At 43.9% G+C, this 16,521-nt stretch overlaps 1 protein-coding gene across 1 annotated transcript in view; it reads right to left on the bottom strand.

Annotated features, from left to right (window-relative positions):
- Window positions 1-3,049: 3,049 nt before the first annotated feature.
- The window catches only part of GABRG1 (gamma-aminobutyric acid type A receptor subunit gamma1), a 122,746-nt gene continuing 109,274 nt past the window's right edge, over window positions 3,050-16,521 (bottom strand). The window contains exons 8-9 of the mRNA XM_084856858.1: window positions 15,377-15,588; window positions 3,050-4,800 (exon numbers count right to left, since the gene is read on the bottom strand). Of these exons, the coding sequence (XP_084712984.1) occupies window positions 4,522-4,800; window positions 15,377-15,588 (491 nt within the window). The 3' untranslated portion in view covers window positions 3,050-4,521. The remainder of the gene's footprint in view (window positions 4,801-15,376; window positions 15,589-16,521) is intronic.

Raw genomic sequence — 16,521 nt, 5'->3', positions numbered from 1 at the left:
AAGGATAATTGAGTTTTGGTTTGCATAGTGGTTCAAAAGTGAAAAATCAGGTAAATTCACATTAGAATGCAAACTGAACAATTTTTTCACCCTACCTAGAAAGCATACATCCCAAAACAGAGTGGATATTTGTCATTGAGCCATGATTGCTCATAGCTCCCCCGCTGCATGTTCCTGAATTTGGGGAGGGGGTGTTCTACCCTTTACGTGTTATGTTTTGTATCAAACAAAGTATCAGCATACCCAAGATAAAACATGAAGTGTGATGCCACAGTCACTTTTTTAATGTGAACTCACTGAACATGCTGAAGGCTGTTTGGTTTTTATCCACATAGTCACCAGTGGGCCATTTGGAGTTTCATATTTAGGTACATCACAAATTACTGCCACATGTAGAACCTGTATGATGGGATTTGTGGTCAATTTGGACAGTTGTGGTGGAGGAAATGTCTACAAGTGACACATCTGGTATTCTGTCATCAGATCCAGTTCTAGTCAAGTTAATGGCAGGACAAGCCAAGGTAGAGATTGGAAAAATGAAAGAAATTGAGGAATTTCTGAGGAAAGGAAAAATGCCAGAAAGCTAAAAAGGAATAATGCCAAGAAGAAACCAGTGGGCCTATAGCCAGAGGCAGGAATAGAGTTTCCAAGTTGAATGGACTAGGGAGCAAATCTCATTGGGAAGCCTTTATAGGATCAAGGACTATCACCAGAGTTGCTCTGATCCATTGTCGTTAAGAAGCTTCCTTGCTGGTCTGACTAATCTCTTTGCAGTTCCCTCCTCAGACAGAGCTGAATGATGGTGAACAGGCCAAACCTTGACTGACCACTGTGAAGCTCAGAGTACCTGGGTGCTGATAATAAGTCCTTCTGAGATTGTGCTGTATTCTGTAAGGGAACCGGTCTAAAAGAACAAAACATGAGTTAGAGCCCACTGAATCTCGTGGTGCCATGAAATGATTAGCTTTGTGCAACTAGTCAAACACAATACAATAATGTGAGTGGCTAGCTACATGTCATCCTGTGGGTACTTCATGACACTCACATCATATTTCATCCTTATGCCTAAATCATTATTAAAAGAGGGTTTATTTTATTTCTTTAATGTCTAGCCCACATCTCAACTCAAACTGGGGCCCTCAACATGACTTAAAGAAATCCAGGCTCTGTAGCTTTCTGCATTCCTAGGCAGAATGTACTTCAAGAGAGAGTATAATAATTAGGGCTGTGCAGGGACCCCCAGACCCACCTTGGAGGCCACTTTGGGGCTTCCGAGGCAGACCCAACCTGCTTGGGGTCCAACCTGACCCACGTCGGGCTCTGGGGCTGAAGTGGGATTCAGATGGCTGAAGTGGGTTCTCCCTCCACCCTGCCTGACGCACCATGTGAGCCCCCCACTCCATACCTGGACCCTCGGGACATGTGCCCCCAGCGTCTGCAAGGGAGTCGCCATTCTGTGACTTCCTCTATTTCCAGAAATGGAATCCTGTGCAAATGGCAGCTGTAAGGACGTAGTATTACAGGCATTTACACCTGTAATGTTGCTTACATGATGGCCTTACTGCCACCATTTGCACAAGATTCAGTTTCTGAAAATAGAGGAAGTCATAATGGCAACTCCCTCAAAGAGGGAGACAGCTGATGGCGTGAGTCCCGAGGGTCCAGGTATGGAGCAGGGGGCTTGCATGGCTGGGTGGCGTGTGTGTGTGTGTGTGCAACTGGATGGAGGGGTGTGCAGCTGGGCTTCCGGATTGCTTCAAAGCACTTCAGAGTGACTCAACTCACTTCAGGCCAATTCTGACCTGCTTCAGGTGTGGCCCAAAGCTCGGAATTTGGCTCTGGAGCCAAGCAGTACATAGCCCTAATGATAACATAAGAATATTTATATTGTGCTATTGAAAGCATCAACATTATCTCAGTAATTCTTACAGCAGACCTTTAAACTAGGCCAGTATTATTATCCCATACTATTGACAGGGCTCTGAGGCTGAGAGACAGTGGATTGTCTAAGCCCATTTAGGTGACTATCGTATAGCTCCTGGGAGAGCTCCAACCTTGGAGGAGAAGACCTGATCTCAGATCATCCCAGCCCCTGTGGAAAGTTCCACAGCACTCACCTCCATGATGTTGGAGCTCTAGTGATGGGAGATGTGAAAAAGAGGCAGATCTGGGATGTGGTCTGGGAGTATCAGGGGAGGAAAACAGTTTTTAGAAAGTGGCTGGGAGAACACCACACCTCCCTCACTTCTTCCCAGCAGGGCTTTGGATATGCCAGATGCTAGGGAGGTAGGATTGCCCAGTAAATGAGTTAAATAGCTACAGTGATATTTGAACTGGGTGAGCTTCTGTATCATATTTTTGTATAACCACTATGCTACACTGGTCTCCGTTCTGAGGAACTATAGTAGAACTCTACCTTAGCCTCTAGAAGGAGTCCTCAGGATTTTCTACCAGTCAATTCCAATAAACTCCAGTTTTACAGGACAAAGAACTCTTCATAATAAATAGGATTTCATCATTCATCCAGTATTTGTATACAGCACTTTGTCACCCACATCACAGATAGTATGATTATTACATTACCTAAGTGCCATATTTACCATTTCCGTGTTGGTCCTTTCCATGCCACAATCGGAATCAATGGAATCACTTGGGAGGGGCTAACAACGGGGTTACTTCTCACCCTAGTTCTGTCTGACCCTCTGGGAGGGGCAATGCTAATATGGGAAGTAGCCTTGTTTTCTCTCATCTCACGTGATCTTCTCAGTTCCAAAGTCCCTGGGGTGGCAGATAACATCAAGCAGAATTGTGTGAACTGTGTTTATTAAAGTAGTTTTGTTGCTCCGAGGAGTAACTGGTCAGCACCTTTGGAAGCATTGTTCCTATGATCTGCTTTCCCTTTCTTCTTTCTTGTGTGAAACACCCAAACAGAGGTGGCAACATCTGTATTCCCCATCATCTGAAGAGTCAGAATGGCCAATGGTTGGGAGTAATGGGAGTCCAAAACATCTGGAGGGCAGCATGACCCCAAATAACACAGGAACCAGGCCTGAGGGAAGATCTGTTGGATTTATTTATACTGCAGATTGCTGGGAAGAAGGATCTTCTGTAGGTTATTTTGTTCAGATAGGAATGCCTAGAATCTCTCAAAGGTGATGGCGGATAAATGACATTTAAAAACAAACAAACAACAAAACCCGGAAATTGTAAACACGGAACATATGTGACATATAGGACAGAAGGAGCTCAGAAATATCATCACTTTATGCAACACGAGGGCGGCACGCGGCTCTCGTCTCTTTAATATAGCACTAGGCAGGCAGACATATTGTTCGCGGCCTGACATGTTTCCACATGAAACAGTTTCATGCAAGGAACAACAAAAAACACAGGAGGGCTAGTCCGGCCTTCCCCAAACTGGTGCCCTCCAGACAGGTTTGACTACATCTGCTGTTACCCCCAGTGACCATAGCCAGTGGCCATGTCATGTCATCCACTGTAGTCTAACGCATGGGGCGGGGCACAAGGTGACTGGAGAAGGCTAAACTAGTCAATTAGCAGTTTCAATCAGGCCAAACTGCACGTCATGTGGGAGATCTGTAAATGAATTTCCTGACATTTTTTTTGCCTTAAAAGCAGACTCAAGAGGAGAAGTTTGGAGCAGGTCATGGTGTGGGGAACTTAATCCTTCCGACACACACACGCACCCTATTTCCCCATTATAAATCTCGCACACACCCCAAGCTGCTATTAACCTTGAAAGAGGGAAAACGGCATGTACAACACAGATATTTCTTTTTCTCTCCCTCTGTGGCTAATAACTGTTTCCACTGGGGAAGTGGTTAAACCCCCCTCCTCTGGTGCCAAACCCCAATCTCAGTCATGTCACCCCCCATGGTTGTTTTTAAAGCTAAAATTTTAAAAAGGCATCAAGAAATCCAATTGCAGATTATCCCTGCAGACTCATGTGCAATTTAGTCTTCAGTGTCGTTGTTCAGCCCTGTCCAAAAATTAGTCAAGCCAGAGCAACTGGTTTAAACTGCTTTCAACCCATTAAAGTGCTTTATTTGTCAGTGGACTTAAATTGGCTTAAATCTAATTCATCTGTCATCAGATGTAGTTAAGTAAAGTAGTACCAGTTTCCAGGGTCTTAAGGCGTTTGTCAGCTTTGGTGTAAGAGCTGTCACAGAGTTGAACTATTGTCCCATTTAAACAAATTATGAAGAAATTCCTGGTCTGGCCTTTAAGCCACTGATCTTCATTAAAAATCAGTTCAAAAATGAAGGGAAATGTATAACTTCACACACCCCCTTTTCAAATTTGAATTATTTTCAATCAGCTTTGTAAATGGTCAAGGCAGAAGAGTTTTTTTTAAATAAATCTTTCCAATTTTATTTTTGCATCTTGATATGTCAAGCTAAATACCAAAGGGGGGGCGGACAAGTATGATGGACTTTAGCCTTTTAATCTTGTTTAAGAGCATTAGTGATCCCTTTTCCGAGACTGTCAAATATCCGGTATTTATAGGTAAAGGTAACCAATCCAATAAACGAGGTTGAACAGGGCAAAGGCTGTGGGAAAGAAGATCCGAGAGTAGGAGTCAATTTTGGCCACCCGGATGTGTATTCTTCCTTCTCTCCATGATCCCGTGCGGCAGTCATCGAAACAACAAAAGAAGCTGGCACAGTCTTTGCCTTCAAGGCACTCGTATCCATAATTGTCATCATGTGCTTGAAAGTGACGAATATTGTTCATTGGAATTAACGTTGATCCAGGACGGACAGGAAGTACAGGTGGATTCTAAAGAAAGAGACAACTGGTTAAAGTTTTGCATCTGAGAACTAGCTAAAAATGGAATAGAAGGGCTGTGTGTGAAGAATTTCAGTCTACACATGCATTAAAATCATGTGGTGCAGGTTTTCCTTGATTATGACATTCAGGCTTCAGGTGGATGATCTCATGTTTGAATAATTTCCTATATAAGAAGCCTCAATGCTAACCAAAAATTAATACAGGGTGTTTCAAAAAGATGGACCTGATTTGAAATCGCTACATCTCTGCAACTACAAACCACCCATGACTTTAACTCTTGCCACTTGAAAGGGTGGGGCATAGAGTTTCAAATGATTACCTCTAGATGCCTCTCTCAGCACACAAACAGCCCCTAGCCTCAGCCATTCGCAAGATGGTGACCCCGCAACACAAGGCGTTTTGCATTCTGCAGTTCAGCAAGACTGAATTCGCAATTGCGGTGCAGCGTGCGTTTCAACAGCGTTTTGGCATTGATCCACCAATGCCAAAGAGCATTCGTCGTTGGTACCAACAATTTGAGGAAACAGGCTGTTTATGTAAGGGGAAGAGCACAGGGCGACCACGCACTTCAGAGGAAAACGTGAGAAGAATTCAAGAGAGTTTTCAGCGTAGCCCGCGCAAGTCCACTCGTTGTGCCAGCTGAAAACTTGTGATCTCTCATACGACTGTCTGGCATGTGTTATGAAGTTCCGATGACTTCATTTTTCAGCAAGACGGAGCACCCCCACATTGGCACCTGCAGGTTTGACATTTTCTAAAGGACACACTGCCTCAATGTTGGATAGGCTGCACAGGACCCCAAGACTTGGCCCTACACTCGTGGCCAAGATCTCCAGACATTACACCCTGCGACTTTTTCTTGTGGGGATACGTCAAAGAACGTGTTTTTGTGCCACCATTAGTGACTAATCTGAATGACCTCAAAAACAGAATCACGGCACCGGTGACTTCAGTGGAAGAAGACACTTTGAGAGGTGTTTGGGACAAATTCATTCGTCTCGATATTGTCCGTACAGCAGGTGGAGGGCACATTGAGCATTTATAAAATGATTAGTAAAACTTAATAACTCATTAAACCATTTGTAACTTTTGGTGTAATTGTAACATACATGTTGCCATCGTGAAATACACTGCTTTGAAATTGGGTCCATCATTTTGAAACACCCTGTATATCAAAAAGAAGAGTTCTAGCTACTTATGCCTAATCTCCTATTTTTCTATATACATAATCAAACATACAGTGCCCTGCCTGAAGTGGTTCAGCCCAGGAAAAGCTATGCTATGTGATACTGCTGAATATTTAGATCAGCTCTAATCAAAGTATACTCTGTGTCTTTTTCTCATACCCACTACGTCATTGACTGTTTCCTTTTTATAACATTCAATCCAATGTCTCTGTTCTTTTGCTCCCTTTGGGCTTCTCCACACAGAGGCTTTTTGTCCCATGATTTTACCAAGGCTTTGGCTTCTGGATTCCTTCAGGGATTAAGATCACCCTTTACATGCCCCTCCTTATTTCCCCTCTATGTGTTTCATTAATGCAGCCACTAGATGGCATGGTGGTCTAGCTCCTTTATTCCGGGATTTTCTCTTTTCACAGAGAAATAGAAAATGGATCTTGGTGGATGGCACAGGTGCCTGATTCAGCCTGAGAATCCAGTGGACCTGCTCCTGCCTGCACCCCCAAGCCCCGCTCGCTGAGCTGCTGCCCCTGCTTGCCCCCTGCCCACGCTCAGCGAATGGCCTGCACTCACCCTGGCAGCCTCGTCAAGCTTCACAGTCGCCATTTTTTGAGAAATAAAATGACAATCACAAAATGTGCATATTTGCACACATGCAAAATGCACATTTTTGCAAATGTGCATATTTATGTATGCGCAAAATGCGCATTTTCCAAAATGCGCATTTTTTGCACGGGAATATGCGCATTCACAAAAATGAGCATCTTCACGCACACAAAAACATGCACATTTTTGCAACTGCCATTTTATTTTTTTAAATGGTGACCACAGAGCTTGACGAGGCCTGGGAGGGTGAGTGTGGGCTGCTTGCTGAGTGTGGGAGGAGCTTGAGCGCAGTCCGGGGACTGGTGAGTGGGGGCAGGGGCTGGGTGGGCATCCGGAGAACCTGGTTCAGGGGGAGGGAATTTGCACATCCCTATGGATTTTTTTGTTACTAGATTATTTCCATTTCAAATTAAACCGTAGAAATTCTTGGAACGTACGAGACAGGAGCTGGAGGTTGATGACATCACATAAAAGCCCCACAAACTTCCATGAGTGACCAATCTCAACCGCAGGATAAAAGCCTGTGTGGGGAAGCCCTTTATCATCCTTCCATCACTTTTCTTTCCCTGTCTCTCCCCCCCCCCTACATAAACATACACCACACACACTTTATTAGGGCTTTTTAAAGACTAGAGCATCTTAAGGCAACTTCACATATATACACCTAAAATATCTGAAATGTACAACTAAAAGTGTAAAATTTGAATCGGATCAATTTATAGTTGCTAGCAACATGTCAAATGTACACCTTGGTTTGCTGCCAAGTAATGTCTGAAATTGCCCTTACTGCATCAATCCTGTATTCCTCATTCATTGTCCCAGCCACCTATAGTCATTTTGAGACTAAATCAACAATGCTGTCCCCCTAATGTGGATTGTGAATTGTTTATGTCAGCCTTTCCCCGCATGGCCCCACATGGTCAGGAATGCTCAGGGATGTAGCTCTAATCATCTACAGGGCACCAGGTTGGAGAAGGCTGGATTATGTAATTGTTCATGGTCAATCGGTTCAAATGTTGAAGAAGCGGCATTACATATGCCTGAAATATTTGCCAGTAGCTGCATTTATCCTAGCAGAGAATGGGGGAAAGTGGGATGCAAACAAAGAGCAAAAGTGGGAGATGAGCAAGAATCTTGCTCATGTGATATATCTTCCAAATAGCCCAGTTTAATGAAATCTTAACATACTTAGGGCACAATCCTATGGATGTTTAGACAGAAAAAAGTCCAACAACTCCCAGCATTTCCCAGCCACTGTTGGGAGTTGTAAGATGTTTTTCTGTCTAAATTTGCACAGGATTGTACCCTTACTGATGGCACTTGAGGGGTAGATAGGCATGCAATTAAATTCACAATCATATACATGATGAAAGACTAAGGGAGCAATCCTATGGCCACTAGTCAGCAGCTAGACGGCCATAGGATACCTGGTTTTCTGGGAACCGACCTCCCCTCACTTCCATGCTGCCTCGCAGGCAGCACGGAACAGCCTCGTTGCTCTGCGCTCGCAAGAGAAGCGCGGAGAAGCCAAAATGGGGTGTTGTTGGGCGGCGTTCCGGGGCAGGGAAGGCAGAAATGCCTGTACGACACATTGTATGTGTCATACGGCAGCCTCCTCCCCCCACTCTGCCCTCCTGTGGCTAGACAGCCGAAGTCAGCTGCCTAGCCGAAAATGCAGGGCAGAAGTGCGGAGGGAATAATCCCCTCCGTGCTTCTCCTGCCCTGCACTGGATAGGCAGTCACCTCTGAGTTCGGGGGTGGCCGCCTATCTGCATAGGACTGCGCCCTAAATGGCTGGAATGATAGGGGGCTCACCTAATAGCATGTCAGAATATATTAACTTATGGTAATATAAATGAAATTACTAGGAACCAATACTTTGATTTATTTATTTATTTATACCCCGCCTTTTCCCCAGTACTGGGACACAAGGCGGCTAACAAACATTAAAACATATACAATTAAAACATATGAAAATATACAAAAGTTAAAATATAATAAGAATTAAAATTATATTAAAAACAGTAAAACAGCATTTTAAAACAGCATTTTAGCAGCTTACCCCCAGGTTCCAACTATGTCCCAAAGGCCTGCTGGAACAAGAATGTTTTAGCCTGCCTCCAGAAACACATCAAGGAGGGAGCCATCCTAGCCTTCCTGGGAAGGGCGTTCCACAGCCATGGAGCAGCCACTGAGAAGGCCTTCTCCCGGGTTCCCACTAAACGTGCCTGTGACAGTGGTGGGACTGAGTGAAGGGCCTCCCCAGAAGATCTCAGGGCACGGGCAGGTTCATAAGGGTGGATATGGTCTTTCAGATAACCTGGACCAGAGCCGAATAGGGCTTTATAGGTCAGAGCGAGCACTTTGAATTGTGCCTGGAAACAGACTGGAAGCCAGTGAAGCTGTTTTAACAAGGGAGTTGTATGCTCCCTGTAGCCAGCCCCAGTCAACAGTCTGGCAGCTGCTCTTTGGACCAACTGCAGTTTCCAACACTCTTCATAGGCAGCCCCACGTAGAGCGCGTTGCAGTAATCCAAACGGGATGCAACTAAGGCATGTGTCACTGTGGCCAGATCAGACATCTCCACGAACGGGCGCAGTTGGCGAACTAGTTTTAACTGTGCAAAAGCACTCCTGCCCACCACTGAAACCTGAGCATCCAGGCTTAGGGCTGAATCTAGGAGCACCCCCAAACTGCGAACCTGAGTCTTCAGGGGGAGTGCAACCCCAACCAACACAGGCTGAATCCCTATTCCCTGATCTGCCTTTTGACTGACCAGGAGCACCTCTGTCTTGTCTGGATTAAGTTTCAATTTGTTCTCCCTCATCCAGTCCATTACTGATGCCAAACACTGGTTAAGGACAGAAACAGCTTCCTTGGAATCTGGTGGGAAGGAGTAGCAGAGCTGGGTGTCATCAGCATATTGGTGGCACCGAACTCCAAAACTCCGGACAACCTCTCCCAGTGGTTTCATGTAGATATTAAATAGCATGGGGGACAGAACAGAACCCTGAGCGACCCCACAAGCTAATGGCCATAGAGTTGAACAGGCATCCCCCAACACCACCTTCTGAGTTTGCCCCCCTAGGAAGGAATGGAACCACTGTAAAACAGTACCTCCAAGTCACATCCCAGTGAGGTGTCCCAGAAGAATACCATGGTTGATGGTATTGAACGCCACTGAGAGGTCCAGCAGAACTAACAGGGACACACTCCCCTGTCCAGTTCCCGGCGTTGGTCATCCACCAAGGCAACCAAAGCTGTCTCCATCCCACACCCAGGCCTGAAACCACATTGAAATGAATCAAGATAATCCGTTTCATCCAGGAACCCCTGGAGCTGGGAGGTCACCACATGCTCTAATACCTTGCCCAAAAATGGTACGTGGATGATAGTTATCTAGTATGGTGGGATTCAGGGAAGGCTTTTTAAACAGAGGTCTCACAACTGCCTCTTTTAAGCATAATGGAACAATGCCTTGTTCCAGAGAAGTATTAACCACTCCGGTTGTCCGATCAGCCAGTCCTCCTCTGGCCTCTTTAATAAGCCAGGAGGGGCAAGGATCCAGCATACATGTGGTGGCTCTCACTGCTCCAAGGATCCTGTCCACATCCTCGGGCTGCACAAACTGAAAAGAATCCATCAACACTGAACAAGCAGGAGCCAAAGTGACATTCACAGGATCTGCATCAACTACAGCATCCAAGTCGGAACGGATCCGAGCAATTTTATCAGCACAGTGCTGGGCAAATTGTTCACAGCGGGCTGTCGAGTGGTCAGAATTTTCATCACATGGGCCAGACTGTAGAAGGCCCCTGGCCATGCGAAACAGCTCCGCTGGCCGGCTCCCTGCAGATGCAATGGTGGCAGAAAAGAAAGATTTCTTTGCTGCCCTCACTGCCATGGAGGTGGCTCTCAGATAAGCTATAGCCTGTGTTCGATCGGACTCATTCTGAGTTTTCCGCCAGCGTTGCTCTAGTCTCCGTCTCACTCGCTTCATCGCCGCTGGTTCCCTAGAGAACCAGGGTGCTGGTCTGGCTCCACTCCAGGAGAGGGGACGCTCAGGAGCGATTGCATACACCGCCTGGCCATTTCCCTGTTCCAGAGATCAGCCAGGGCTTCGACAGAATTGCCTGCCAAGGCAGCAGGAAAATCCCCAAGAACTGTCAGGAAACCATCCAGATCCATCAGCCTCCTGGGGCGGACCAGCTTAATTGGTCCCCCACCCCTGCAGAGGCACTGAGTTCCAGTCAGTCTAAACCCTACCAGGTAGTGATCTGTCCATGACAATGGAACAACAGAAAGTTCCTCCACACCCAGATCACCGTCATTCTGCCCAGCATAGAAAACTAGGTCTAGAGTGTGACCTGCTGTACAAGTGGGGCCAGAAACCACTTGAGACAGACTCATGGTCATCATGGAGGACATGAAGTCCTGAGCCACTCCTGACAGAGCAGCCTCAGCATGGATGTTGAAGTCTCCCAGCAGAACAAGCTGAGGGGACTCCATCACCGCCGCTGAGATCACCCCAGCTAGCTCAGGAAGAGAGACTGTTGGGCAGCGGGGTGGGCGGTGCACCAACAGAATCTCTATTCTGTCCCAAGTACCCACTTTTAAGTATACGCACTCAAACCCAGTAGACTGTGGGCCAGGGAATTACAATGTTATTAGACCTAAGAGCTTATTTTGACCAATGTGTGAGTCTTTGACTTTTCAGAGATAGTGTCTTGTCTCAGATTGAATGTCTTCAATGCCTCTTAGTGTTCCAGGAATGGAACTGAAATGGTACAGTAGCCAGCAGCCAATGGAGCTATTCAAAGATTCAATAAAAGTTGCTGAAATTGTATGATTAATTTTTAAATAGGTATTTTTGCACAAACTGCTTTTTCAGCATTCTTGGTAACATTCAGATATAATTGAGCCAATTACTGTCTGCAATGTTGTTAAAATGCAATGCTTAAACACATTACAATACGGCAGGCAAATAATTTGCTCTTACTGTGAAGAAATAAACAGTCTTGGATAGGACACATTTTTGACATATTGGTTGCTAAACAATTATATCTTATCAGTCGGGGGCAATATCTAATTTCCTTAATTGAATAGTAAGCACTGTAGAAGAGATTGGTTGCTTAACACAGGTGCTGATTGTTAATAATTGTTGTGATGCTTGTTTCTGGTCCGTTCCTGTTTTTTTTTTTGCTTCGTTTATTTTATTATTACATTTCTTCAATTTATATCCTACCCTTTTTCCTCTCTCAAGGAACTCAAGGCAGCTTACATGCACCTTCTCCTCCTCTCCATTTTATCCTCACTCTCCGTTTTATCCTCATAGCCCTGTGAGGTAGGTTAGGCTGAGAGTCAGTGACTGGCCCAAAGTTACCCAGTGAGTGAGCATCATGACTGAGTGGGTACTAGAACCTGGATCTCCTGGGTCCCAGTCCAACACTCTTGCCACTACACTACACTGGCTCTCAACTGTCACTATCTAAGAGGGACTGTCCCTTTTCCCTGGTCCTTGCCCCTTGTAATTCACTATTCCTCTATATACATATGAATGAAAGGGGAGGAGGGCATAAAGCATTCAGCTCAATGAGTTTTTTTTGCCATCATATGTAGGACAAGGAAAGATCATCCTCATGTGGACTGACAGTATGCTCCAATACACCAATATCACCAGGGGCAGTGATGGATGAATCTGTCAATTTCAGTTTTTCTCAGTTTCTCAGTTTCTGATCTTAAGGTCTGTTCATCCCAAACTCTGAGAATTTTTTTAAAGTTTGGATGAACATTCATAGATCTTTGTGTATGAATGCATGATTTTTGTATAACTTTGCTTAATAAACAATTTTTTTGTAAGCAATTTCGCTAATATAATGCATTTTTAACATTATTTTCACTAATATGCACATTCGTGTGCGCACTTTTTTCTAAGATACACAGTTTTAATGCATTTTTCCATTGGAGAATGCCATTGTAAAATTCAGGGAAGTTCAATTTTTGAAGGAGAACTTTTTGGTTTGTGTATTGGTTCAAAAGTGTGGAATTAGGCAAGTTTGCATTAAAATGTGAACCAAGCAAATTTCTCCCCCATCCCTCTCAGCTTCTGTAGGGAGCTATCAATGCTGGAAATAATGCACAAGCCTGGACTTGTATACTTCTTTGTGTACTGGGAGCACTCTTTGGATTTTGCTGCCTCAGGCAGCAGTCTAGTCTGCCTATACAGAAGATAACAAGTAAATGCTTGTTTTTAACCCTAGCAACAAAGTGTCGATTTGGCTAATTCAGCCCTTGCTTTAAAGATTGGTTTCAGCATTATGGTTGGCTTTAATGCACAGTGAATTAAATACAGGAAGCTTTCCATCCTAATTTTTAACTTAGCCATTCTTCCATTTGAGAAAGCCCTTCACAGCGTTCATGATTCCAGTTCAGTACTCCCTTATTCCAACTACTATGCCCGGGAATTCCATTTTAAAAAAATCTCAACATCATAGTAACAAAAAGTAACTTCTTATTTATTTATAGGAGATGACTAAATTTATATATTGCTTAATGATACGCTGCATATTAATATTTTAGTATGTTTACCCTTTGGGGATTATTAAATGTTCATTTTGCTGAGCACTAGCCTCTTTTGAAGTTCAAAATCATTGAAGAGATAAAGTAATTGTTATTTATAGTGACTGAAACAGTGGCATTTAAAAAAGGAGTTCTTCCCAAACATAACAAAAAGGACTACAGGACATCACCCAGATACTCTGTGAGAAATGAAATCTGTCCATAATATTTACTTTATACATGTATTATTAATAATATCAAAATGATGGCAGGAATAGGCAAATTGCTGCCTCAGATATTTTATACTACACTCCCATAAGCCCCAGCCAACATGGCCAATGCCCAGGGGTTATGGGAGTTGTAGTCCAAAACATCTGAAGGGCACCATGTTGCTTAATCCTAGAGGAATAGAAGATGCATATGTTCTTCATTACTCTATAGCTAAAGCACACAGAAAAGCAAACAGAAGAACCCAGAGAAAAGGGCAGATGAGAAACAGCTCAATGTGTATTGATATCAACACTTTGGCTGCCAGTCCACACTTACAGACAATTTAGTACCAATGAAATCAATAGTGTAAGTTTGCATAATCGTGCCGAAGTACATGATATGCATTTTAAAAATATATTTCTATCTCAATAAGCACAGTTGTCACATTTCTGCAATGCACACTCGAAAACTAAAGCCAACTACAGAATTGTGTGCTATACACAAAACTCATGCGGGCTTATATTAACGGGCCAAACACCACCCATGATTTGTCAGTGCGCGCTTTGCAAGGAATAGAACAGATTGTGCCAGAATTGCCTACTATAAACCACTGGGCTACAGTTTCAGGCTGGCCAAACATGCTGGCTCAGTTCTCTTGCTCCACTTGCTCTGGTTTGCCCCCCCAACCCAAATGGCTCTCGCTAGCCCCACCCAGATACTATTTATATATAAAGTTGGCAGCCCAATATGAGCCACTATGCAGTAGCACACAAGACAGAGCATCCAGATCTGGTCGCAGCCTGTTGGAACTTGTCCACTTGTACCATCGAAAGGACCAGCTCAGGCACTGGCACCACAGCAAACATCAGTACAGATGTGCTAGTACTGTGTTCCTTCCTCGGTATAGTTTTCCAGGAAGGGAAATAAGCAGACATCAGTAGGTTTGCCCTAGCAGCAGTCCTCTATGATTTATCCAATGGCCGCTAATCAACTTGGAGCCAGGGACAGGGACTCCAGTGAGCACAACTCCTTCTTTGCCAAATCACTGTAGTACATATCCTGATGACGGTATTTATTAGGAAGTCACAGATAGAGAGAGAGATACTTGCTGTAGCAGTCTCCACTATTGCTAGATTTAGTACTAAGCAAATGCTGATTCACAGATATTTGGGGGTTGCTGTAAACAGAACTGCGTGAACAGATGGAAGTAACCTAAGAAACAAAACATAAACGGAGTAAATGGTGTCTGTCACTGCTATTGAGGCTAATGCCGAGTTATTTCATTTATTTGTCTTACCCATCTTCGAAGAGCTCAGGCTAAAACAGAAGAAAGGTTATTTTCAATTTGTAACAAAAAAGAAGACCCAACCCCAACCAATCACCAATAGCTTTAAAATACACAGAAAGGTTTTTTAAAAGAACATCTACAGAGAATCTAAAATTATATCCCTCCTGCGATGAAAACCAGAATCATAGGGCTTAAACAGTTCACCATGGGAATATCACCTGCATGTGGGGGCATCCCCATAGCACAGCCTTCCTCAACCTGGTGTGCGCAACTACAATGCTCATGCCATTGGCCATGCTGTCTGGGGATGATGTGATTTGTATTCCAATACACCTAAAGGGTGGCAGGGTGGGAAAGGCTGCCTCAGAGGATAACAGAGCCCCCTTTTCCCCACTCTCCCCACCCCACACATGTAATATGGGACTGGGAGGTCTTTCCCATCTTCCTGCCCTGCCCCTCTGCTTGGTCAAGGAATGCAAACTCTGGCCATGATGCCATCCAGTATTATGTAGCCAAAGGAGATCACTTCAAGGTTTAGGCTGAACTCAGTTTCAGGTTTATATATATGACACCATCGGGTAAGCATTTCTAGAGATGGTATGGAAAAGTTAGAACACAGAACAGTGTAGACCACTAAGGTCTCTCCAACCTTGCTCCTGTAATGTGTCCTTAATAAATGTTAGGACCACGGGGATAAAATACTCTACACATTTACACTTACTGACGACTTATTTTTTGATTTCTTGTCTTTCTCTTTGGCCCCTTTTTTGTTGCTAGTGAAGTAGTGCAAGGTGCCATACTCCATCAAGGCAGCAAAGACAAAAATAAAACACACAGAGACAAACAGGTCCATTGCCGTTACATAGGAAACCTTGGGAAGAGACTTTCTCGCGATTGTGCTCAGTGTCGTCATGGTCAGCACGGTGGTGATGCCTGATCGAAAAAAGAAATAGTTTCACCAAGAAAGCTTGAAACAATATTTTGGTATCAGATTCTGAAGATCACTGAAGTATGGGCCATCCCTAGATCTACATGGGAAACAACTGTGAACTAGCTACTAACGACTATAGCAGTTTGACTCTATAAGGGCAAAAGCCATGGAAATGGGGATCTGATTGTGGCTTTAATGATGCGTGTATAGTATTTTAATTGGATTACTTTTGTCAGTCACTTCAGGAGGCTGATGGCTGAAAGCCACAAGCAAATTAAAAGCAAAGTCATGGCAGGCATCATTTTAAAGGAAAAAGTATTTTCCAAACCTGAATAAGTTTCAGAATATTCCAAGGAGTGCTATGTTTATGTTTTAAGGTTACATAGATCTCAGGACAATGTTGCCTCACCAAGCCAGCTGCCTGTTTTGTTTATTATTATTTTAAAAAATTCTGCTGCATAGGTTTTGGATAATTATTTGCAATTTTTTGTGTACTTTGTTTTAAACAATTTTTAAGAGATGTTTTATGGTGTTTTCCCTGTATACAGCTTAGAGGGCCTTGTAGCTGAAAAGCAATATATAGATACTAATAAATAGAGACACTTACCACAGCAAAGGGGTTAGCATATTTATTTTTAGAGGGGTATATTTCACTTTTATTGTACCACTCTGTCTTTGACAAGCAAGCTTAACAGCACAAAAGATCTATGGCCTTGTTCACATGATCCGTTATCCCAATGCAGTGGTCTTTTTTACCCTTTCCGGTCATTGTTACGTTCAGTGGTTTATTCTAAAAGGCCAAAGGGAGCTCAAATGGGAGGAAAACAGAGCATGGATTACTGAGCTTGGTACGTGAATATAGCTATCACTGAATGACCCAAGATATGGCTGCGTCACTATGTTCAGTGTGGTTTCTGTTTAAAAAGCAAGACCAA

Source organism: Heloderma suspectum, chromosome 5 (genome assembly GCF_057233095.1).
Source record: "Heloderma suspectum isolate Gila_16-S chromosome 5, 16-S_ref, whole genome shotgun sequence".
Lineage (NCBI taxonomy): Eukaryota > Metazoa > Chordata > Lepidosauria > Squamata > Helodermatidae > Heloderma > Heloderma suspectum.
Note: the sequence above shows the minus strand (reverse complement) of the source record. Positions and strands in the feature narration are given on the sequence as shown.